The 26,054-nt window shown below is 39.8% G+C and overlaps 1 protein-coding gene across 18 annotated transcripts in view; it reads right to left on the bottom strand.

The window, feature by feature from the left end:
* The window catches only part of cacna1g (calcium channel, voltage-dependent, T type, alpha 1G subunit), a 247,626-nt gene that overhangs the window by 74,800 nt on the left and 146,772 nt on the right, over window positions 1-26,054 (bottom strand). For 13 of the 18 annotated variants that reach the window (XR_010664891.1, XM_065949287.1, XM_065949277.1 and 10 more), the window contains exons 11-15: window positions 12,161-12,312; window positions 11,861-12,046; window positions 9,250-9,364; window positions 6,386-6,541; window positions 3,394-3,459 (exon numbers count right to left, since the gene is read on the bottom strand). Coding sequence is in view for 17 of the 18 variants with exons in the window: in XM_065949287.1 (XP_065805359.1) it covers window positions 3,394-3,459; window positions 6,386-6,541; window positions 9,250-9,364; window positions 11,861-12,046; window positions 12,161-12,312 (675 nt within the window). In the remaining variant the exon portion in view is untranslated. The remainder of the gene's footprint in view (window positions 1-3,393; window positions 3,460-6,385; window positions 6,542-9,249; window positions 9,365-11,860; window positions 12,047-12,160; window positions 12,313-26,054) is intronic. The other 5 variants (XM_065949282.1, XM_065949280.1, XM_065949288.1 and 2 more) reach the window with 1 other exon arrangement.

Below are 26,054 nucleotides of genomic sequence, written 5' to 3'. Positions count from 1 at the left end.
TTTCAAACAAATGCATTTTTCTTTTTCATCACTAAATCCACACATAATGAGCAGACACATTTCTAGCTGCTTATTGATTGATTAAAAGCTTCATCATTGATTTAATGATTTAAACGTAACATAAATTGGTCCTAGAATACCCAGAAGATGTACAATGTGTGCAAAGTGGTATACATTTCAAAGAGGCAAACAAAAAGAGTAACATAACCGAAAAAACAGGTTAAACCATTAGAATCAGCCAGCAGACTCCGCTCAAACACCCATCTGAAGCTTAGAACTCGATGGTCCTCTGTATTTAAGGAAGAGTCCAAAAGAGATTAGACAAAAAAAAAAAGAATCAGAGCATTTGCCTATTGGAAAAAATGTCCTGGTTTAGTTAAGGATTCAATTCATCAGTGTAAAATTAAAGGACAGGGAGAAGACCATCTTGTTTTCAAAGGCCTCATTTCCCAGAGTGCACTGGCCTTGCCTTAATAGTCATACAAACAAAGCTGATCCGCCTCCTTTTTATTAGCTCTAAACCTGTAGCCTGGTTGGATTTATCTGGCTCTACTAGGGCTTTTCCAAAAAAAAACCTCATTCAGCCCCAACCTGTTCTCCTCTCTTCTTAACTTTAAAGGTCACATATTATGCAAAATATACTTTACCATGTTTTCTAACACTAAAATGTGTCTTTAGCCTGTCTACAAACCCCCCCACGTTTTGAGAAATGTCCATCCTCTGTGTCTTTTGTCTGCGCCACTTTTCAGAAAATGTGTGCTCAAACAGGCTGTTTGGAGATTTCCCCTTCGAGACATCACAAAGGGCAGTAACCCCTCCCCCAGGTGCGTGACACTCCCACAGTTGGGTGTATGTTCTGCCCACTCATCCGCCTTCTTACCCTTAAAAATAGGGCATGGCGAAAGAAAGTCCAAGGCCTTCCAGAGAGGGGGTGTGGTCAGACACAGCTCATTTGCATTTAAAGCTACAGACACAGAAGCAGCCTGTTCGGAAATAAAGGGGTTAATAGGAATGATAAAATATATGGTCAAGTGAATTTGTTAGCAAGAAGCTTCAAAGACATGTTTGGGGAGCTCTGAGACTTATTTAAACTTGATGAAAAGGAGGATAATATGTGACCTTTAAATCGATCCCCCAGCCAGATAAAACTGAAGCTGAGAGAGGAAGACTTAGGCAGCACCAGCGTAGCTTTCTTACCCCGAGGCTGGAAAAGAAAAAAGTGAGGGGAGGGGGGCCTGGTTGGAGTAAAGCATTCGCCCTGGGATTTGATGTGGAGTCTGCTTTTTAAGTTAGACAAGAAAAGAAAGAAAAACACGCAAATACAGCAAAGTGAAGAAATTCTTAGAACTCTTTGTAGTCTCTTCTACTGAACGGTCACAAATTTCCCAGTTAGTATTTTGCATCATGCAGAAAAGCAGGTGAGAGGACTTTTTGGTAATGTGGTACATTCTCTGGCAGCCAGGTTGGAGGTTATAAGCATAGCAACATAGGTGAGTAACTTGACTTCTGTAGTTGTGATTCAACAGCAAAGAGATTTGTTCATTTTGGTATTTTGGAAGAGGCTGGTTGGAGTGACACATTCAGTTCCACATCAATATCAAAATACTAACAATCTTACAATCAGCCAGTCCATGACTGGTGAAGCAACAGACTTCAGTTTGTGGTGCAGAAGGGTTTTAAATATGACTTTAGAAAAATGATTGTCCCTTTAAAACGTTGATTAAATCTGCAATTTCTATTTGGTGGTTTTTTTGGTGGCTCATTTTGTAGACAGCAAAATGTTTTTCTTGAGTCACTCTTTAGAATCATTTCCATTTTCTTTCTTCAAAATCATGATCGGTGAATTCTAATACCATGTTACAAAAGTGTAACAGTACACTACATGCACTCTTCACTTTAGAACTCCAGTTTTCTGGTTGTTACTTTGGATATAAGTTGACAAACACTAAATTATCATCATTTTCTTTAATGTTAAGCTCTCACAGTGTCTTATTGGACTAAATTCTTAAAGTAAAAACAACATTAATACTCCATCTAAGACTCTGTTCTGCCAGTAATTCCTTAAAACTCACAGCTGTGACTCGTTGATCGAGGGGAAGACTGAATTAAACTTTGAACAGAAGACCAGCCTAGAGATGGCTGCCTTCTTCCATCTTCACCCCTTACCTCAACATAATATACATCAGTCTTAATATAAAGAAATCCTGAATTCACATTAAATGTTTAAATACATATTTGTGTGGTGTGGTTAGTTAATCATCACACTAATGTCACAGGTGGATACTGGATAGCAGCAATAATAGACATTTTTAACATTGTCTAAAATGGCTCAATTTCTGGGCCAACTAGCTTGCTACAACTTAACTAACTATAACTAAAAGGCTACCACACTTTCTGAAAAAAAGAGAGAGTCACTCTTGCAAGGACATAAATGGTTACAGTGACCCACAAAATTAGAAGTCTGAACCTTGAATTCTGTTTTCATTTCAGAAACTTTACCCCCCTACAGTTTGGCCTGCGTCTATGGAGTAGAGGGGAATGATTGTTACAGTTAGAAAGAAAGCATGTGTTCAGTGTTGAGATTCATATAAATAGTGGATTGATTTAAAATGCCATATATAAAGTCAGTGCTTCTCAAAGTGTAGTCTTGAGCGTCTTGTTGTTATGGGCAGGACTCTCAGAATTTTAAACTGTTTGGAGTTGTTCCTGACTTCTCTTTTGGCTTGTGAATTTTTTTTGAAAGCACTCGATATTTTCTAACACAGTTACTCATCTTGTGTACTGATGATTCAACTGCTAGAGTTTTTGTCCATTCAAGCCTTGGAAAAGCTCCAATTGCAAGCTATTTGACGCTCTCTGCGAAAGGAGAATGAACTGGACTTGTACTTTCTGAAGCTCTACTCTGTGCAATTGGGTTGGCAACGAGACACTTCTGAAAGAGCAGCAGCATCTGAAAGAGTCTGCGTATAAAATAAACTTTATGCACGGCTTTATTTAATGAATGGCCTAAAACACAGAATATTTTGTTGTTTTAATTGGGTGAATTTGCATATAAATTATTAAAAATCTGCTTAAGTGTATTCAATGAAAAATCTAGCTGGTTTGTTAATCAGATTCAGAATCAGAAATACTTTATTAATCAACCAAATAATGCACAAAAGCAAAAGTGAGAACAGACCTACACAGTCTCTGCGTAATCTTGCAACTATTAATAAATGAGATGCATATAACCTTCGAACTGTGGCTGTTTCGAGATGTGATACATCATCACAAAGCCTCTACGGGTAAGGGTGTTGGGAGTGGGCCAAGAGGGTGGGCAGAGGGGAGGTAGAAGTAGGACGGCAAGACGATTAAACAAGGGGAGGGAAGGGAGAGCTGCAGTGCTTTACATACCCCTGACTCTACAGGCAGCTGAATCAGGCTCGGCTGGACATGCAAGTCCTCCCGCTTGGTCACTTCCTATAGTGGAAGTGAGAGTTGCAGCCGGACAAGGGAGGGAGGCGCACACAGGAAAAGATGCACAGAGGTGAGAGGTGGAACCATTGCAGTGGATAAGAGCAGAAGGAAACAGTTAAAAGGAGATTCAGCCTGTTTGTAACATCTTGACTTTACCATGCAACAGAGCAAATCAAAGCTACTGTCCTGGATCACAGTGTGCAGTCATGTGCTGCACATGTCGAAAGCATGAAAAGTCAGGACAGCAAAGAGCAGACGTGAAGAGCACAGCTATGTTTTTACCTTCCATTCGTTGGTCCGGTCATGTTTAGTATGAAAGTCCGACAGCAGTAATGAGAATGGTCTTGACATATACATTTAATGACACTGCAGTCCAGCTATGCATTGTTCAGGACATTTTGTGCTCAGAATGGAAGCATGCCTTTGCAGCAGACTGTCATGTAAGCTCTTATCCTGCGTGTGTGCGCTTTAATGTGATGTGCATGGTTGCGTGTATATTTATTGGCATTGTGAGAGGTGTTATAGAAAAGAACAACTTCAGTCTCTCTGCTGTTAATAGGTCTCCATGAAAAAAGAGATTGGTGTGGTTGCACTCTCTGCAGCGGATACTGAATCCTCTCACATGTACACACCATAACAACCTGACACACTGAGAGAAAGTGTGTGGATGAGATGAAGATGATGGTTGAAGGAGACAAATATAAAAAAAAGTGTGGGGGAAAAAATACCTCCTTAAGAATATTTCCCCTTTGCCTTTACACTCAAAGCAATAAAGACATTGAGCGATACACTTTTTTTGTGCATGGCTGCGTGTGTCTCAGCTCCACAGCCATGTATCTCTCCTGGCTTGGCTCACGTCGTACAAGCGCCCGTTACCTAGCAACCCTGACGCAAGGAAAGTTTGGGCCGACTAAAAATAAACTTAGTGTTTGCAGAAAAAGGATGTTAAGTTGAAAAAAGAGAGGGAGAATGAAGCCGACAGCTGCGGATACGAAGGGGGGGGGGGACAGATCACAAGCTGAAAGACCTAGAGGGGGCTTCGACATTCGGTGGTGTGTGTGTATCTGAGTGCGTATATTTCAGTGTTTTTGAAGAGTTCTCTCTTACCTCCCATAGATTTTGACAGAGGTAAAACTTAAACAAAAAAAGACACTTTTTCTATTTCTGTTAAAAAGTGACTGCACAGTATTAGCTTTAAAATTAGCATCATAAGCAAAGTGCCTCTTAATAAAGGTTTGCAACTAATATTTTCTTCTCTCTTTAGCTGCCCATATATTTGACTCTCAGCAGCTTCAGTGGTCAGTCAGTTGATATTTATCTGCTGCAACGTTAGCTTACATCCTTCAGCAGGGAGGCAGCTGGGGCTGTTTTGCCCTTTGTGGGTGCTTTGAAAAGAACATACAGTACTTTCTTTTTGTGGTATTTTTTTTGCAAATGGCTGAAACGCCATTCTTTTCTTAAAAACGTTAAAGTTTTTTGGGGGCTTTTTATGCCTATATTTAAGAGACAGGACAATAGCTAGAGTAAGATTGAATAAAAAAAAAAGATTGAATACATTTTCCTCTTATTGGATTTGACCAAAAAGAATCACATGTCAAGACGAAACATTAAGTATTAAAGAATGCTTGGCTTAACCTCAGCTTCATTTTAATTCTGGCACCTTAGTCTGGTCTTAGTCTGCATTAAAAACCTTCATCCTATGCAGCTCAGTGTCTCATACCTGATATTTGTACAACAGATCAGCTCAATAGCAATAGAAACCCATTACAATGAATCAATTTTTTATACCGCTGTCAGCCTCTCCCTGCCACCCCTTGTATTCTCTCTCCTCTCATCCAAAGAACCAAAGACCATCAGAGATCAAAGCGGAGGAGCCGACACCCCTTACAGACAGAGGGGGGGGAGGGAGACTCTTCCCATCTGTCTCACCCTCTATTTCTTACCTGTACTAAATCTATCAGTCCCAAATACAACTTCCTTGTTTAATACGGACCTACATATTTCAGGGAAACTACTCTTCTCAGCAGCTGTCTCTTATAAAACATATTTCTATATCTTTTCGTTGTCTCTTGGTTTTTATTGTCTCAAAGAAGAAGAATGAGAAAATATAGTTTGTGGGTGGACAGCGTACTACTCTTCAGTTTTTGACAAACGAAGAGTTATACTAGGGATCCCGAAGATCAATGTGATGAAGGTGTTAGGTATGACAAGAAGGCATCTGTAACTCATGTAACAGGATATGTTGGTATGTAAACAGTCACTGTCTAGTCTAGCAGACATAGTTGTCTTATGATGTACTTTATGGCATGACTGCATTGGCAGAAAAAAAAAAAAAAAAAGAAGCAGAACAATAATAAGGTTGACTGCTGAGATAGTGGGAACGAGTGGGAGGACAAGAGGCTGACAGAGAGATGAAGATGAAGAGGAGAGGATAAACACTGCAACATAGTGTGCTCTCATATCTTCACCCACTGCAGAGAGTACAAGAAAAGGTACAGGTTAATGCCTACAGGGTCTGTGAATGTGTTATGTAGCCTGTGTGGGCATGAGCATCCATCCATTAGGATTATTATGGTTGCCTTTACTGAAAAAAAGGATTTTATTGAGTAATGTAGCCTCATATTTCTGTCTTGAAAACTATTTCTCAAAAAATAGTTACATCAGGGTGTGATTAGAGTATATAGACACTACTTTCCGAAGGACTTCCTTTTTTACAGAAATAATTGTGGTTACGCCTGGAAGCGAGCCAGCTCCGTCTGCAAGGTTACTTAGCTCACTTGTTATCAGAAGAAGAAAAACAATCTCACCCAGGGGGGAAAATCAGACTCTAAAGACTTAAGGAAAAACTGGACTGAATTTCAGGAAAGAATAGTGAAGTTGTAATACAGAATGGTTAGTTGTGTACATGTGTCCCCAGCCAACACTGTACCTCTGTCTGGAAACCTTCAACCAAGATGGCCACCAGCAAGTTGAAGAGGACGTAGTTGCCGAAGGTCATGAGCGCAATGAAGTAGAGGGCAGCCACTGGGGAGGTGGACGCCATGCCATTGTAAAGTACCTTGTTCCAGTCCTCCTGTGTTAGAATCTGGTGGAGAGGAGATGGAAAAGTATTACATTATGTAGTAGTTACAGAGTATTTGTTTGGTGTTTGACTGTTTGCTGTTCCAGGTTTTCCATCTCACAAGTTTGAACCAACAGACGGAGATTTGCCACACCAAAGTCTGGGGAGGTTCTGACAACATGGTTGATTTTTCATGGATGGTTGATTTTGGATTAAAGTAGACAAAAGCATACATTTCATATCTAGATAGGACACCAGCTGGCACTAGCCGATTGTACCAGCTGTAGCTAACCAGCTAAACTAATACTAGCTCCACAAGTGAATTTAAATTGCTGTCTCTGGCTGGCTTCTAGCAGCTGAAGAGTTCCACATATTCACTTGATTGCAATTAAAAAGTTAGCTCTTGCACCAGCTGATGATTTAAACTTAGAAAACATTGCTGACTATAGAAAGAAGCTGCATAATATATGTTTGTTCCCCAATGTGGCACTAGTTAGTCTCTGTATTCCACATACTGCTTTTGTTTCCTTCTTACAAAACCCTCTTAGGCCTTCTAGATTACATACTAACATCGGTCAATCATTTCACCAGTATAGCTACTGTGCGGGTTTTTACGACTGAAGAGACGACTTGATATGAAACTTTGCTTTAATCATGAGGCCTCTACAGTTCTGTATACCATACGTGACATATAAGAACAACATCTCTTTTAACCCTGAAACATATGTCTCCTCAGGGCACTGAATTATCACAAACTCAGGTCACATCTCCTTATCGAGTCACTCATCATGCAGAGATGTAGTTGAAGCATTATAATGGGGCGATCTGACGTCAAAACTGTCACCTGAGAAGATAGTGAATTTCTATGCTAGTCGGGAAAAGAGGCGCTTTCTGTTGCATTATGTAAGTCACTCAGTGTCTTCTGTTCTCTGGCAGTAATAGAAGGCTAAACATACACTGATGTACCCAAGTCAGGATGTTTGGAAACATTTGGCTTAAATTGGGCAAAGTGTTAAGTGCGTCTGTATTCTTAGTGGTTAGCTTAACAAGCTTGGTGGGCTCAGGACATTTTGTCTGTGCAGCAGAGCAGATCTAGAGGATGACCTTAGGGGCCCTCTTGAAATCTGTTGTGCGACCTGAAAATCGCAAATCACATGTTTGGACCACTTTGCAACAGGCTGCTGTCAATGTGGTACATTTAGAAAAGCCTAAATTCAAAGTAAATATGAGCATTTAAGCTTTGCCTAATCCTGGTTGATGATGGCTAGGTTTGGTGAAGACGAAAACGGCAATCAAGAGTGGAACTGAGCGGATACCTTCTTGAACACTGACAGTATCCAGGTGAGACTTGCAGACACGACTGAATAGTGCACAGAGAAGCTATGCGGCTTTATCCAAACAGGTAACATGCTCACAAAAATATTCTAGTTAGCTTAAAATTCAATCTTTCACTTTTGAACCAACACTGGAAGGATTCAGCGTCTGTTAATGGAGCGCCCACGCTATCTAACTGAACTTCCTGGCTCCCCGCTTGCTTTTTGTTGGGTAAAACAAATAACAAATAAACATGTTTATTTAGTTTCTAGCACTTGAACTTTTCACTTTAAATCACAAGGGCTGCAGTGTGCAGTAAACACCATTAAGCATTCTGCTCTCTGTAATTGTTTTAAACCAGGTCAATTCTGTAACATTCCCATAGTTGTGTGTTGATGAAGTTTGAAGTAAGTGGATAATTCTCTGTGAGTAACATACACTGCTACACATTCTGTACACCATCCATTTTACATTCGACGATGACACAACACTTCAATGTAGAAGCTTTAATGACTTCATAGACTGAACCAGTAGAGTCGCGACGAGTAACATCAGCGGAATGGAAACGAGGGAACATGTCAGTACAATGTTCCCTGCAGCATTGTTCATAATCACGTTTCACTGAATTATAAATGTTTACTATGATTGCAGTGATAAAGACTATATCATAGAAGTGTTTCCCATAAAATGAAGCTGTACCTGGTAGGTGGAGTCGGTGGGGGTGGGGTGGGGGGGTCGTAACAATGTTTTTTTTTTTTTTCCATCTTAGGTTATATTTAAATATGAGGGTAGGCAAACGACTTACCGGTAATCTGCTCATTTTACATCCCTTCCATTCTCTTGTCACACACCTGCACCTCCTTTCTCACACACAGCGTCTCTCTCTCTCTCTCTCTCTCTCTCTCTCTGCTCTCTCTCTCTCTCTCTCTCTCTCTCTCTCTCTCTTTTAAAGAGAAAATAGAAAAAAGGTCACAAATAGTCTTGGTTGGCAATTAATACATCTGGGAATTGGAAGAGTGTGAGGAAACAAGGGAGAAAAGATAAAGGCCAGGTGGTTAAGACGAGTGAAGATACGGGGGTGAGGAGGAATGTTTAATATGATATAATTTATTTATTCGAGGGGGAAATTGTCTTTCAGCCTCTGAATGGGGACAGCTTCAGTCAGGCCCAATGAGGCAGAAGGATGTTACGTTGGTAGCTCACGGGTATTTCAGCAGGTACAGTTTGATCACACAGGAAGTTCAAGCTTACAGATGGCAGATGAGCTTATTTACCTTGAGGCCACACTCTGCTACACTGTTACCATCTCAACACACTGTGAAGTGATACATGAACTGCAGCTAAACTGGCCATAACCCAGTCGAATATGAATATTTAATAGGGAACGGGACGGGTGGTTGGGGGGGTGTTTTGCTCACCTGGAAGACAGTCACTATGGCCCAGAGAAGAGAATCAAAGTTTTTCCTGTCTGGTAGAGTGTCTCCATCCCTCTCTGACCCAAACTTACATCCAAACAGATGCATCCCGAGGATACTGAGGAAGGAGGGACAGGAGAAGACCAAACAGGAAACAGAAGAATAAATGTTTACACGAGACCTAGTCATTAGATACAGAACAAATAAATGGAAATGAACATGCTGCAAAAGGTTGTTTATCTGGTTTTGACTCCACTAAGGATCATACCAACTGCTAGAAAACACTGTGGCAGAATGCATTGCATGTAATTACAAAAGCAATAATAAAAGTATTCAAATGAAACTAGCTTTACAACAGAAATGATAGAACAAAAGCATGAAAAAAACGACAAAAGAATTGCCCATAATGCATTGAGGACGACATGTTGCCAAGAAAGGAAGAGGAAATGGAGCAGTTTTGCCAGATTAAGTTCAGCACCATGGAGAGCGCTGCAAACCCCGGCAAAGTAATCTGATGGATTTTCATGTAAAGCACTAGTTTAAGTAAATAAACGGTAATAGCATTAGAGACAGAAGATACAGTTTCATAAGTCTGTAAAGTTGTAGTTCATCATTATTTACATTTTTTTCTTAGAGTAAGAGGAGGCGATCAAAGACAAGTCTTTAAGTATAAAGCTCACATGAGGGATGGATAACTGTGCTGTGTAAGAAAACTGGAAACAGGAGGGAGTATTAAGCTTCTCTCCATCAAAATGTAACAGAATCTGCAGAGGAAAACATATGTAGTGCACAAGCTTACATCCCACGACTAATTTGTTTAATCTGTACACGAGCAGTACAGTGACAAGAACAATTTGCATTTTCAGGGGGGGGGGGGGCAATGGGTTGTTTCTAAACAGTTTATCCAACCTCCTGGATCATTAGTGCAGCATCACAGTCGGTTGCGTACAAAACCTCGCAGCAAAAACAACATTCTGGGAGGTCAGAAGTTCTTTAGGAAAAGTTAGAGGTTTCATCTTTTTCTCCACTTTCCTGTTAAATGACGGATAACTTTTGAACTTAGGTCAGACTCAGGCTAGCAGGCCTGCCTCAAGTCTTTATGCTAAGCTTCTTTAGTTGCCTCCAAGCTCTTTTCCATAATCACTACAAAGACATTCTGCTTAACAAACCCTGGGAAAGAATGCAAATAACATTTTTTTTTTTTTTTTTTAAAGAAAAAATGTAGCAGTGCGTCTGCATCCAATCTTGTTTCTATTCAGGAACGCAGACACCGAAGCTCAACTGGAGCTGAGGGATCAATGAGCAGCACTGAGCTGTGTCAACTTGGCAGCCCTTCACTCAAACCAAGGGCTGTTTATCTATGAATATATGAAGCCCTTGGAAAACTCTGTGTGTGTCTTTATGTAGATATGTGATGTCACATGCCACTGCAGAAATCAGGATTTTGTGACCTCTAATGACACTAGTCAGTTCTTCTGTCACTTTTTTTTTTTAATCAAATCTGATCGGACAAATCAACAGTCCTGATGACAGTTTTGTTAACAAACCATTGGAGTCTCATCAGAGACCAAAAAAAAAAAAGAAAACAAATGATATATAATCAGGTGTGTGTGCATGTGCCAAGAAACTCCAAGCATGTGTTTTGTTGAACTTAGCATCAGGCCTATCCAAACAGAGACAACAGTAGAACATAATAAGATGTATCGTTCAATCTTTTCATCCCATTAAATCATTTCTGTCTTTTCTCAAGTCTTTTCTGTACTCATGTTGAATGTATTTAGTATTGATCCACCTTTATCTTTTTTACATCTTGGTGCTCTCATCTCAATCTGCAGATTTTTTTGAATGGGTCTCTGATTATTCATTTTTTAAAATTTTTGTACGCCATTCTCACAAACTTTGCAGCTCACACATTCAGCCTACATGCACTGGAGGATACTGTCTCCTATGGGGCACTGAGGTTTATCACCAATCTTAAAGCCCTTACTTACCACTGCTCCTCGTGTGCTTGGATTTCCCCGTAGACTAAACCACTGGCAGATTTTTATTTATAAGGGTATTTTCTGTCTGCTTTCGTCTCACTTACGGAGCTACATACTTCAAGAAAGTACTGGAAGTTACAACCTTCTCTCTCAGGATTTATACCTTTAACTATCCCTCAAGCCCGTACTGAGTTGGGAAAAAGGGCGCTGTATGCTGCTCCCTCTCCTTGGAATCGGTTGCAAAATACTCTAAATCTTCAGGAGCTGGTTTCATTGGATGTTTTTGATCTGGAGACAGGCATTACAGTCTGTAGACTGACTCTTATTGCCCCTTTTTGATCGCCTTGTTGTTGATAATTTAAGACAAATCTTGATGAATGCTTCTTTTATTTTGGGATTCCTGTATTTATGTTAATGGTTGTTAAACATTTTATGTCTGAAACCCAGTCATTTGTGCTGGTGTCTGTCTTGGCCAGGGCGTAAAATTGATTCTTAATCTCATGACACCTTTCCTTGTTAAATTTTTTTTTAAATAAAAATGATTTCCTTGAGTTTGTGGCACCGGTGAAATGTTTCTATTGTACTTTGCATTGAAAGACAGAGTGCACGCCGCTCACTCTCCCGCTGCCTACCTGAAGATGAAAATAAAGAGCATGAGCAGCATGCAGAAGGTGGCCACGTTGTCCATGGTCTTCATCAGCACCACCAGCTGCCTCTGCAGGGCGGGCATGAAACGGACCAGCTTCAGCACCCGCATCAGCCGGAAGGTCCTCAGCACTGAAAGACCACCACCCTGCTGACCCACAATCTCCCAAACACTGTAAACAAAAGGAAAACAACAATGTGTTTTTTTTAAACACACACAGAGCACTCACACGAATTAGAAAGGAGGACATTCTATTGTCTATTAGATGATCTTCTTCTGTGCTCACCTGATGACCACGATGATACCGTCAAAGATGTTGTAGGGATTCTTGATGTAGCCAAAGGGTCCGTAGACTAGAACCTTCAGTAGCATCTCCAGAGCGAACAGGCTGGTGAACACAATGTTACTGATCTCCAAGGCATTGGTCAACTCGTCAGGCTGAGAAAAAAAAGAGAGAGACAAAGAGAGGGGAGTGATTAGTGGACTACTGTGGTTTGCTACACTCTTGCATGATACTCCAAATGGAACAAGAGCTAAAACATTTGTTTTGTTTTCCAGCACTTTGAACGTCTTCCAACAGGGCTGGATGAGCATCATGCATCGTCTATATTAAACCTGCAAACCAGCAGACTGGGTAAGCAAGACATTTATGACTACAGCAAAAACACCTGCTGCTCAACATGTGCACATGGAAATTTGCCAATGATTGAATTCAATTGAAATATGACCACCCTATCTTTTCACACTCGTGCAATACACACACTCGACCTTTATCTTGCACCACACACACACACACACACACACACACACACACACACACACACTGATTACAATGCCGCTGCTGAATATGCCCAGGACGTCTGCTCAAAGCTCATCAGAGAATTGGACTGCCACTCACATCTCAGATCAAACAACGTGAGTGTGTGTGTGTGTGTGTGTGTGAGTATTTGAGCGTGGGTGTGTGCCAGAAAAAAATGGCTTTGCAGACAGACAAGAGAAAAAACTAAAGCCGAAAATAAAAAGCGCAGAACATCCAAATCTGACACGATAAGAACATCAGACAGCCATAACAAGTGTCCATAATTATGGTACAGAAGAAGGGTCAGTGAGGATGCTGTCATGTGTCTGCAGCCTGTGTAGCACTCCAGGCTTCACAAGGCCTTTCATCTCCGAGCAATAAACAGTTTACACAACTCAAACATGGTGTCATACACACTCACATTACACGGACATAACACAGAGGATGGAAGGTGTTCAGGGCCTGATCTGTGTTTGCATGTTCCCCATTATAAAAGTGTGAGTGAATCTGTGCATACATATGTGTACGACTGCCTGGCTGACAGTCTCAATATCCCTTTTTAAGTGTGTGCATAAGTAGAGCTGTCGCCCTGACAGAAGCATTATTCCAGGGCTGCACCAGGAGGTAATGTAATGTAATGTAAATACAGTGTGTGCCATTTAGTCTGCTCTGGCAGGCTGCCACTCATCACTTTACACCCTGACTGTTTAAGCAGTGACTACTAAAAAAAAGAGAGAAACATAGAAAGACATTTCATGTTAAAAAAAAACAGATCCTCATGCTGTATTATGGCACCAGTTTGTCTGGAGCACTTTAGCATACTGACTGAGTAGTTATTTATCAAAAAGTGTTACACTGCTTTAAGGTCATGTTTGAAAGAAATGGTTGCTCCAGTTTCTTTTCTTTGAAGCGGTGAACATTTCAAATGAAATTCATTCTTGGCTTTCATTCCGTGAAGTAAATACTGTGTGCAGACAGAGTTTAGGAGTAGACTATTTCAAAAAGGGAACATATCAGCAATAAGGACGTATTATAAATGATTTAAATACAATCTGAATATCAGCTGAAAATAATGTTTCATTATGTGAAACATAATGACGCATGACGCATGTCATTCCCCACTCTCTCTCTCCTCGATTTCCAGCTCTATCCACTGTCCTTTCTCTACAATAAAGGCAAAAAAGCCCAAAAATAAAAATCTTTAAATAAAAAAAGAAAATAATGTCTCACATTAAGGGATTTGCTCACTTGTTCTCAAGCACAGAGTAAGATTAAATGTTCTATACCAGTGGTTCCCGAAGTGAGGGTCGGGACCCCCTGGGGGGGTCGCAAGACACTGAGAATGGGGTCGAAAGAATTCTTCCAAAAACATATAAAAGTGAAAAATGACTTAAAATTGCATAATTTGAACCACTATTGTAAAAAATATATAAGGAAACTATAGCTCAAGAGATGACTTATGTTTTACTTCAATCATTTCTTACAACAAATTACTAAAATAATGTTACAATGTTACAAATGTGTTACAAAGCAGGTTTGTTATTGTCTGTTGTTATAATGCTAGTGTTTGGATAGGCCTATAAGTGTGCCCGGCTGTGCACACCAGGTAATGTTTTAACCACCTCCATGGACAGTGTGGGTCTCTAGCACCTTATTTCTGGGGGTCATGGGCCGAAAAGTTTGGAAAAACTCTGCTCTAAACAACTCTAGTATCCGTCCATTAAACATTGTATTAACCCTAACACCATTACCTTCCCTCACAACAAAAACACAACAAACAAAAGTCTGTAGCAGGCTTCTCTTGGGTGGTTAGCTGGTCACATTGTGTCCGTATCCGTCAAGAAAAACAGATAATTTAGATTTTAGGCTACTGACCACATATTTGTTCTAGTTTCAATTCACTTTTTTTTAAAACAAAAGTGAATGTCTATTTCTCAAAACTTTTTCTTGTAACTTCTTGCCTTGTATCAGAAGTACAGAAGTGTGACTAAGTGATGTTTAATGTGGCCAAAGTTGCAACAGACTGAATCCATACCTCTCGGCTGCATTTTAGGTATCCATTTGATGTTAGTTAGAAAAGAAGGCATTTTCATAACCACAGCATGGCAGCACATTTCACATTCAGGCAGAAATGTTAAAGTGTATGGTTGAAACTTGAAAGGGGTCGTTCACTATGTGCTCTGAGGAAGCAGTCAAAAGCAACCACTGTCTGCAGATAGCTTCAATAAGAGCATCTTGACAGCATTCCTGAGTCAAACCTTACAAGTCATTTCTCAGTATTAAGTCATTACTCCCATAAGACCAGGATGCAACAGTGAGCCCTGAGGCAGAAAAGATGTCCAGCAGCACTAAAGCCTTATGTTGCAGCATAATGGAAAGCCTGAAACTTCCAACCTGAATTTCACTGACTTGTGAGAACTTACTATCTATGTTAACATTGTTTCTTTTACATTATGGTGACAGGAAGGAGGCTTTACCTTTGACCTTCTGCTCATTTACTCTGTGCATTATATATGTAATACAGGCTTTGTCATGCTCCTGGATGAAAACAAAAACATGTGATTGGGTTGGCCTGTTCATAGATTAATAGAAATCTATGCACAATGTCCATGTAATAATACATGGACATTGTGCCGGGAATAAATCTATAATAAATATTACATACATACATATTATGGCGTCAAATTAAATGTTATCAAATATAAATATATATATACATTTCACCAAAATAATATAACCACAGGTTGGAAGTTGGTCCTGATATATATAATTGAAATGACATTTTCATTTCAATTTTATTGTTATTGACATTTTATTGTTAATGTAATTTTTACACTAAAGTTTGTTTACAAACTGAATTCCAAAATGTGACCAACCCTCGTGGACTTCCTATTTCTGATCCATTAGGTACCAAGCACCAGACCAGTATTGTCTCAGTTTCAAGTATTTCAGGATAGAGTAAACTCTGTATAAGTGGCTAAAACAAGATCATCTTTCAAAATGTTATAGCTCTACAGAGGCAGCGGGTCCTGAATATGTCCTCCAGAGAGGGCAGGGTAAAGTATGGGCCACTTTCGTCCATTCAGACAGATGTTCCCTAATTGAAAGCCAAAGCTCAGTTTAATTAAACCTCCTTTTCACTGGAAACCTGCTCTACCTCTGTGTGACAGCCATGCACAAAAGATGCTAAATAAATAAACATGAATCCATAAAAAGGACATTTCTAAAGTGCTGATTGACAAAATGTGTAGACATTGATTGGAAAAAAAACCATTATTTGCTCTCTTGTGGTTATAGCTTGTCATTTAAATGGTTTTGATTTGCTAAGATACATTTTTGGTAATGAAATGACTCGAACCAATCAGGGGAGAGTGTCTATAATCACCTCTTGTTTAACAGGTTTTGGTAAGAGTTTAAGAGTTTTTTTCATAGGATTAGAAAAGGCTGAAAAATATTTAAGACAACAGTGCAGAAGTGTTGAAGCTGGCTTATTTCTTCATTCAAAATACAATCAAAGTACTGTATTTATTTGTAGTAACTACTAATTATTGGGAAATATTGAACCCTTTCTTTTAAAAATCATCAAGTAACTTCTGGTCTACACCAAACGACTGCATTTTCTTCCTGCCTTCTTTCTTGAAAACATAACTTTACTATGCCTGAATCATCATATCCGCCAATATGCTTCGTTCTTTTGTCCAGTAAATCGGAGATGTGTTAGAATTGTTCTCCTATGTTGGGCAGATTTCTACATTTCAACAGAAAGATGGCGACAACAAACACTTTTGAGACCATGAGTGCAATGACTTGAATTGGAATCAGTGGCAGATAATTAGCTTAATTAAGTGCATTTCACTAAATTACATAGTCCACATGTTCATGCTAGCACCATCATGCAATACATGTGCAATGCAAAAGGGACCGTGAAGAAAATATAATCAAAGAAAAGAGGACTATCTTTTTTTCTACTGTTCCTTTGATAAAAAAAAAAAAGAATAATTTGCCCACGGCCTGCAGTGCAGCCCCTGCCAGGGAAACCCGCTTCCTGCAAAAAAAACAAGCAGTTCTCTGTTTCATCTCACCTCTTTGTCATTGTCTGTGTCTCTTGTGTCTGTTTCTGGGTTCACAGACACAGACAAATCTATTCGTTTGATCCCAGTGCTTTATTGTGTCCATTCATTTGTTCACTGACGAGCGAGGCGGCGGCAAATCCTTTAAACAAGCACATAAGCTTTGTGCGATTAAGAGAAGTTCAAAGGGTAAACGAATGCTGCTGCACTTAGATGTTTATGTGTTCTTTTAGATGAATGCCCTTACACACTGCTATACAGAAACACACACACTCGTGAACAGATGTGTGTAATACCAAAAAATACAGAGGGATCAACCAAGAGATAAAATACAAACCAAGTCGGCCACACACATCAATCCACAACTCACACTCAGCATTCATTACCATGCACATATGCTGCATGCACAAAGCTCTTCATAGAAACACACTTTTAACCATACCCATAGACAAACACATGCACACATAGCTTTATAATAGATGTGATTGATAAGCCAGAACAAAAAGTACACTTTTTATGAGGTGAGACTTGGACTGTAGACATCTGGCCTTGAGAATGAGGTTCAGGTCATTATTTTTCCCCCACTGTTTCGCTCTGCTATTGTTCCAGCTTGTATATTAGACATTCCTCAGACATCATGCAAGATTACTGCAAGAGAATGAGACCATAAAAGTGTTTCTCACACATAGAGAAGCACACAGGAACGGAAAAAAAACAACAATTGGCAGTACAAAAATACACCAACAACCAACCAACCAACCCAACACACACACATGCTAACATCACCAAAGGTTCAAAGCCATTAACTTTTCAAGTAGGGAGATTTTTTAATTGACTAATAGCACTGAGGTGTAAATACTACCTACAGGGAGATGAATGTGGCTATATGTGCACAAGTTTGTAACTGAGAAAGATGTCCTCACTTTTCTAATTGCTTGGGTTGATGGCTGTTACCTAGGTAATGAGGCTGCAGAAGCATTAGGAGGTAAAGTGTGCTAGATGAGGAATAGTGTAATCTGGTTAGTGCTAATGTAATGCCACCTAATCTGATGTGATCTAATCTAAACTGGGTACTGCGAGCCGCACTATTCGAGAATGTCAATGATCCAGCACTGACTGGTACGTTTGTGTTTGTGGGTGTGGGTGTTAGTTTAAACAAGTGGTCTGCTTGGGAATGATATAGGAGAGGACATTTCAAGCATGAAATGTTAAATGATACATTCACCATCATGGTTGGTTGGTTGTGATTTCATAATGATGAGGATATGTCCCAGATGACTGAGTACTGTGTGATTTTACCTTGGTTTTTGGATCATTGAACATGATACAATTAAAGCTACAGAGGCCATAGGTTTAGGCTTATATAACCCAAATAAACAATTATAATATACTTTGCTTGTTCAATTATCCAATCCTTAAATCTGGTGTTACACAGGGATCAATATCAGAACTCTTGCTCTTTTACATTTCCAAAGATTTTGTCTTTACTGATTGTTTAAAAGGCTTACTATATGCGATGTTTAGAGCAGAATTTCATATCCAAACCACGCTGTCTTCAGACACTCCTCCTTCATACATCAGCACCCCCACCCCCTCCTCTCTCCACATCTCCTCCACCCCTCCCATACTCTTTCACCCGCAAATGAGGCAGAGAACATCAGACGAGTGCTAATAAACATTTAAACACCATTCTGCCATAAATTTTAAGGGTGGCTATGAATCACAAAGTTGATTCACTTGGTGCTCCACACCAATTGCCCCAAGAGGGATTAATAAAGTTAATTTAAAGTTAATATAAAGTTAATAATAAATTGAATTGAATTGATTCGGTGATATGTTTTTGTCTTTCTACGCAAAATCAAATCTTAAATTCGGGTTGAAAGTCTCTTAACCCTTGCAACAAAACACCTCCATTGTGTTAACATACTGTACAGCCTTGTCCTTGACTTGAGCTGCATTGTTGTGTTAGCAGGCTAATGGTAGCGCTCTTAAATTAGCTTGTAGCTTCACATTGTATGTAGATTTACACGGAATCACCATGACCTAAAAATGCTTACGTGACATTCAAATAAGCAGTGAGTACAGTAGGTTATTCTTCTTTTTCAGAGGATATACTGGAATTCTGCTATGCCTATGTTAAAAATGTCACACATTCTTCCTTTAAAAGAAGTCACTTCTGTGCAGTTCTTGAAAGCAATAATAGATTAGAAATTAATCCGGACAACATTGATTGGCAACTGTAGTAAAAAAATATATACAATCAACAAAATATAGCAACCAAAGATACATGCTGCATTCCAACACTTTTGTTAATCATTTTGGAGTTATTCTTGATAAGTTAAAATACAATTTTTCTCACATTCTCAACCCTGTTGAACTCTACAAAATGCAGGTTGTTCAGTTTGATATGAAAGCTGAAACCAGAGCTCGACAATCAGAGGGGAGTCAAATGGGAGATTCAGTATAGGAGCTAGTACGGAGAACTTGCAGCATGTGATTTGACATCTCATTGAACCAGGAAATAACTGAATCCACCATTTGATCACTTCATTGATTCTCCCTTTTTTGATTTCATGGCCTTCAGGGCTGGAAAAAGCCATCCTTCCATAAACTGGGATTAAAAACTGTTGTCTTTCCGTTTTGGTCTCAGCATTTTACAAATGAGAAAAACACTGTTCTTCGGTTTGTGTTGGAGGGAGGCCAGAGTCTTTGGATGCCAACTCTATGTTCCACAGGCAGGCAGGATAAAAGCTGAATAAATATTGTCTCCGGAATGGAGCAAGAAGCTTAGTGAAAGGGTCTTACCACTGTCTTTATGGGTTGGCAAGGAATATGCAAATGTGTGAGCACACAATAAAGCATCATAAGCCTTAAACATACTGACACTGGGCATAAATTCCATAGCCTATGGAAATAAAACAAGTCATTACTTTCTATAACCTATGGAAATAAAACAAGTCATTACTTTCCAGAACCTATGGGAATAAACAAGTCATTGCTTCCCATTTATGCAAATACAAGTCTTTAAGGCAACTTTGTCTAATTGTACTTTTACATTTTTAATGCTAAGGTGCTTTCATTTTGGCCGCAGAGTGTAGGGGCAGATAAAAGTGGCTTAAGGAGGAGGATGTAAAATACAAACACAGCATTCAGTTAATCCATAAGGAACAGAGTGACATATTGATTCAATGGGGAATATATCTTCATCCTGCAGATCCTTTTGGCTCACACTCAAACAAGTGGGATCTCTTTCTCTGCAGTTTTAAGACGAGCTGGCCAATTCATTTTTCAAGTGTGACCTCTTGCCACCTACAGCTCCTTTTACAACATCAGTTTTTTAAAGGGGACACATTACGAAAAATCCACTTTTACAGTGTTTGTGAACATATATTTGGGTAACCTGAGTGTATACTGACCCCCAAAATGTGAAATAAACCCATCCAGTCCTTTGTTTGTGGTCTGCAATAAATCTTACAACACAGAGAAAAATGCTCTGTTTCAAATGTGCTCTCCTTGTGCTGTCACAGTGGGATTCTGGTAAACAAATACCCTCCCCTCCCCTGTTATCTCCAACCATGGACTCCACCCCCAGCCTAGAGCAACATTTTTGCGCAGGTCCGCCATTTTTGTTCTCGCTACAGAGGAGTGATGTCTACCGGGAAAACTCGGGGAGGGGGGGCTCATTGCATTTAAAGAGACACACACACCAAAACGGAGCTTTCTGAGAGAGCTGGTTTATACAGGGTCACAAACCTCCTCTGGTGCTTGATTCATGTTATATTTTAACCAAAGCACAGTACAGATGTTAGATTTAGACCACAGGGGACTGTTTGAAAAGGTGGAAATGGTTATAATATGTCCACTTTAAGTAATGTCAGAACAAGAGTTTTCTCCGTCTTACAGCATGACCAAGTTTCTGCTCATGTCATTCAGTTTCAGCTGCATGTTATTTATCATGCTTAAAAGCAAATACTAGCATGCAAGCATGCTAATTCAAGACATGGTAAACATCATGCTGACTTAATGTATTCAAGTTGTTATTGTTGGCATGCTAGCATGCTAAAACTTATAAAGCTGCTAGCATGGTTACTGACTCTTAGATCCATCCATCCATTATCTTTTACAACCGGGAGGGGCTGAAGCCATTCCCAACTGTCATTGGGCGAAAGGCAGGGTACACCCTGGACTGTTCACCAGACAATCACAGGGCAGATCACAGGGCTGAACCCACGCATGCACGGGGAGAAAATGCAAACTCCACACAGAAAGGGTCCTGTCAGACGGGGATTCAAACCAGGAACCTTCTCGCTACAGCGCTAACCCCTGAACCATCGCGCAGCCCATAGACTCTTAGATGTTACACTTTTTTCAGAAAAAAAGCAATCTTCAATGCAGTGTGTCTGCACATGCTGTTTAACTGTGCTTAAGTCAATGCCAAGCATTTGACTCTAACCTACAAATCCAGGAGTAACTACTGCCTTCAATCCATAACACAGTAATGCCTCACTGTTGAGCAGCACTCAGAGGTTTAAAGACCCACTCTACAATATGTACTTTCTTTTCAAGTGCATAGCTTTCAAGGTTAATAAAGTAAAACAACTCTTGAGGGAACTGTTCACCAAATGACCCAAAAGTTACAGTTCAGATCACTTTGTGCTCATGTAACAGCTACATGCTGAATCAATATTCATGTCAGTGCTAAAAAGCTTCAACTATAACGCAGCATCCATTTCTAAAACAGAAAACATGCATTTCACCCCACTTCTCCCCTGACACTCCTGTCTTTTCTATCCCTTTTAACCTCTCCTAAAACTATTTTGGCATGTGCACCATCGCCGAGGGAGGGGAAAAAAAAAGACTGACAGGAGAGCTTCAGAAAAAGGAAGCAGGGAGGAGAGGGATTGGCTCTCTGTGGCCATTAAGACAGAGAAGAGTTTCTTATGTAAAGTGAGAGAGAGGTTGACCTTCCCAAGTAAATAGACTATGGGCTGTGTCACATAGTTGGCAGACGCACAACTATTCCATCAGCTCCACCATAAATGGTAACACTCTTAAACTGAATAGAGATAAAGCAGACACCGTCTCCTTGCTCGTCCAACCCGTCCGCCTCCACTCATCCACCCATCAGCTCCTCTATCCCTTCACTTCCAAGTCCTCACACTCTGTCATCCCTATCCAACGTTTCTATTTAATCTTTTTTTTTATCCCACCATCTCTCCGTCCTGCACATATTTACATTCACTGCACTTGCTTCTTCTGCTGGCCTCAAAGGGAGAGCATGTACTGTATGAACTGTTTCCGAAGAATTTCCGACTGTTTGTGTGTTCACATTTGTGAGTGTGCGTTTAAAAGATAGGAAGCAGACAGGAGGCTTCTGTTGAGTGTCTTGGACAGTAAGGGTTCAGACACATCAGCCCCCGATGGATTGCAGGTTAACATGTCTGTGTTTAAAGAACACGTGTGCATAAACACTATCTGCTGCGGTGCTTCCATTCAACGGGGCAGTTTTATAACTACTACATTACAGAGTACATCCTGTACCTTTATGGGAGTGTTTGTGTTTGAATGCATTACAAAGTCTGATCCAGTTCCCCAGTTTCAGCAGTACAAGTCTAAAGACCTAGTAGAGAGGACTGCAGGAGGAGAATTAAAACAAAAGGAGACTGTGCCGTTAAGGTTGCAGCACCTGAACTTTGGAACTGTCTTCCTCGGGATCTGAGAGAAGTGAAGTTAAAAGTAGTTAAAGGAAGAATGTGTGACTTTTTGATCCAGTAGATGTCACCCTTGAGCACCAGCACTAAACCAAAACAAACTGGTATTTGGCAACACCTCATGTACGCTATTCTGAAGCATTTTTTCCAACTCCAGCGGCACACCTCCAACCCATCTCCACTCGAAGGAGTTGAGTTATGAATTAGAACACACCATAACTACGCACCATTAAGCGCAAGTGGCGGACGGAAATGTCCTTTGCTCAAACTGCAATCGCCTGTGTCCTGCATTGTTGTGTTAGCAGGCTAATGTTAGCACGCTTTGGTCTGACTTTAACTCATAGCTTCATATTGCACATAAATTAACACAGAATGACCGTGATCTAAACACACTTACATAAGCAGTGAGTAGGCTATGTTATGCTTCATTTCTCTAGTCCTTGACTTAAACAGCTTTAATACACCAGGCCATCCCGTCCATGTTAACACGACTCTGACAACATTACAGCCAGCAGGACTCTAGCTTGTCACTCATTGTAGACAGTCATGACTCAGAGAGACATTTACAGAGGATATACTTGATTTCTTCTGTATTTGTGTGTAAAATGTGGCACATTCTTCCTTTAAACACCCATCTGTTTAGTCTTGTCTGCTTCTATGTTATTGTCTGTATCTAATATCTCTGTTTCTATAATCTGGTTCATTGTGAAACACTTTGTGACTTCTGCTCTAGAAATGGTGCTATATGAAGTAACTTTATATGTACCGACGAGTTATGTATGTCAGCTACTCTTTTATGACAACATTTGACAGATATTCAGTACAATGGTAGAACAAAAATAAGTTTTAAGTTAGTGTACGAGTATACAGGGGTATGCATTATACTGCTAGTGGCTTCTAAGAGCACTCTGTACTCAAAAAAAACAAAACATGAAGAAGCCTGCCAGCCAATATTAGCATGGGTTTAAACAATGCAGATGTTTAAAGAAAGCTCTGCAAATAATGAATGAGGAAGGAAACACATTCACAATGTTCATTAAGCCTCAGGGATGCACAGAGAACATCAAAGTGAAACACATAAAATAGAGAAACATCTCTGAGTGTGAAGCTATGTGTGCATTCACTTTGGATAATGTATCCATTACTATTCCGTTATTGCTTACACATCTGGTCAGTGATCAATCTTAGAACTCATTCGGAGTCATGTTTGTAACAACCTGAAGTAAGTCCACTATTCACCCTCAAGCCATTTATCTCCTGATTGTTGCAGTCTTCATCAGTAAGTGGCTTACTCTGGATAACTGCTGTTTGAAGTGGGCATGCAGGTTACATACTTTAATTTTTGCAGAGTGTAATACTCATCTATGGAATCCATAAAGGTACAAACACCAGCAGTTGCAAAAAAAACTCTTCATGACAAACTGTAAGCACATCTTTGAGAGTCAAGTGTACCCACCCTCTTCATAGTCAGCAGAATATATGATGAATCAGCACATCATATGCACTTATTGTTAGTAAAAGCATTGACTGGTCTGTATTGGAAGCTTCAGTTCCAGTGTTTCTTGGTTAAAATAATTGATCTCGTCTTGTACAACATCTACACCCTATGTGCAAAACAGCAGAAGAAAACTTGACTAAAGGATGTATGGAAAAAGAAAACAGTATCTCCACCATGTAGATACATTTACAGAGACAAACAAAGGCTTAGTGATCCATGTGTGTATTGAATGAGGATAGACTTCCAATCAATGCAGCGTCTCAGTAAAGTCTTCACCAGCCTGTCTGGAGACTGAAGGAATCCATGCTACTCAAACTAAGTAAGAGGAGGAAAGTTTTGAGGGGAGTGAGATGTGAAGGAGAAAATTCAAGGTATAAAAAGAATTTAAGACAAAAGGGGGGATTAGAAGAGAAGGAGAACAAGAATAAAGAGAAGGAGCAATGGGTAAAAATGAGAAGGTGAAATATATGACAGAGGCCCAAAGGATATGAGAAAATGATGTAATGTGCAATAACATTATTCAATGTTGTGAAATTAATTGTGGTAAATACACAAATGAAACAGAATATATTACTACTAACTTATGTTTCTGTGTCTGTCTGCTGTTCTTCTTGATCTACAGATTATCTGTGTTTGCAACAAGTGTCTTCTTAATCCAAAAATGAATTAAACAAACTTTCTTTTTTTATTATTCAGAGATTAGCTGATAGTTAGCTTTAGCTTCATCTGACTGCATCAAGAGGGTGTAAATGCATGGCTATTATACACAGACCTCCATACAGCAGAACTGGTACAATGTACATATATTGAGTGAGAAAGCATTGCTTGACTACATTAAAAGTGTTTTTTATTCACTGCGATAAATTCAGACTATTGCAATGCGTCTACTGCGAAGGCTCATATCGCTATAACAATAAAATTGTGATTAATTGTGCAGCCGTATAGTTTGAGATGGCACAAGAAAGATTACACAAAAACAATGCAAAAAGAAAGAAAAAGGGCTGATGGGGGAGAAGAGAGAAAAAGTAAAGATCGAGCAAAAACAGCTATAAAAACATCTGTGTGTGTGTGTGTGTGTGTGTGTGTGTGTGTGTGTGTTTTTGTGTGTGTGTGTGTGTGTGTGTGCGTGTGTGCGTGTATGTGTGTGTAGGTGTGTAGTAGGAGATTGAAGCTTTGCCAGGTTTATGGGGTTACTTTCGGTCCCTGACACAGTGCCTATAAACAAATCCAGATGGCAAACATCCTCAGCAGGAACACACACACACACACACACACACACACACACACACACACACACACACACACACACACACACACACACACACACAAACAAACACAACACTTGTGTCACTTACTTAACTTGTGTTATACAACCTTTTACAGAAATACAGGGTCTAAAACCAAACACAATAGCCTCAAAGACAGCACATATTCAGAATACTTAAACAACACTTGCTAAATAGTTTTAAGTAAAATAATTTAATTTAATTATCTGAGACGTGAAACATGAATTCCTCCTGTAGTATTTGTGTTTAATTATCACAATTAAATGCTGGAGGACAACATAAATCCAATGGAAGAACAACACTAGCAGCAAAACTAGGCCCAAGGTAATGCATATCTTCAACTTCTCCAATTATAAAATTACTGAAGTTTGCTAGACCTTCTCAGGAGTCCACAAGTGAGAAGGCTCATGTCCCATCCACAAACATGTGAATTAGAAGTTGCTAACATGCCCAACTCAAGATTAAATCTGACTAATTTGCATATTTGTAGCTATGCTTTTGCATCAAAGTCGCAGGGAGGATCATGGATTTAAAACCAATTGACTTTACAAATAGAGCGGCTGTGGATCACTGGGAGAGTCGGTCGTCTCGCAACCGGAAGGTCTGGGGCTCGATCCCCAGCTCCTGCAGCCCCATGTCCGAAGGGCAAGACACTAAACCCCAAAGTGCTCATCAGAGGCGTATGAATGTATATGAATGATTTGTTAACTCTGATGTTCACTTTACATTGAAGGCTCTGCCATCAGAGTGTGACTGGGTGTGAATGCGTAGGTGTGACCCAAAATGTAAAAGCACTTTGAGAAGTCAGAAGACTAA

The sequence above is a fragment of the Labrus bergylta genome, chromosome 21 (assembly GCF_963930695.1).
Source record: "Labrus bergylta chromosome 21, fLabBer1.1, whole genome shotgun sequence".
NCBI lineage: Eukaryota > Metazoa > Chordata > Actinopteri > Labriformes > Labridae > Labrus > Labrus bergylta.
This window is presented reverse-complemented; position numbering and strand designations above follow the sequence as displayed.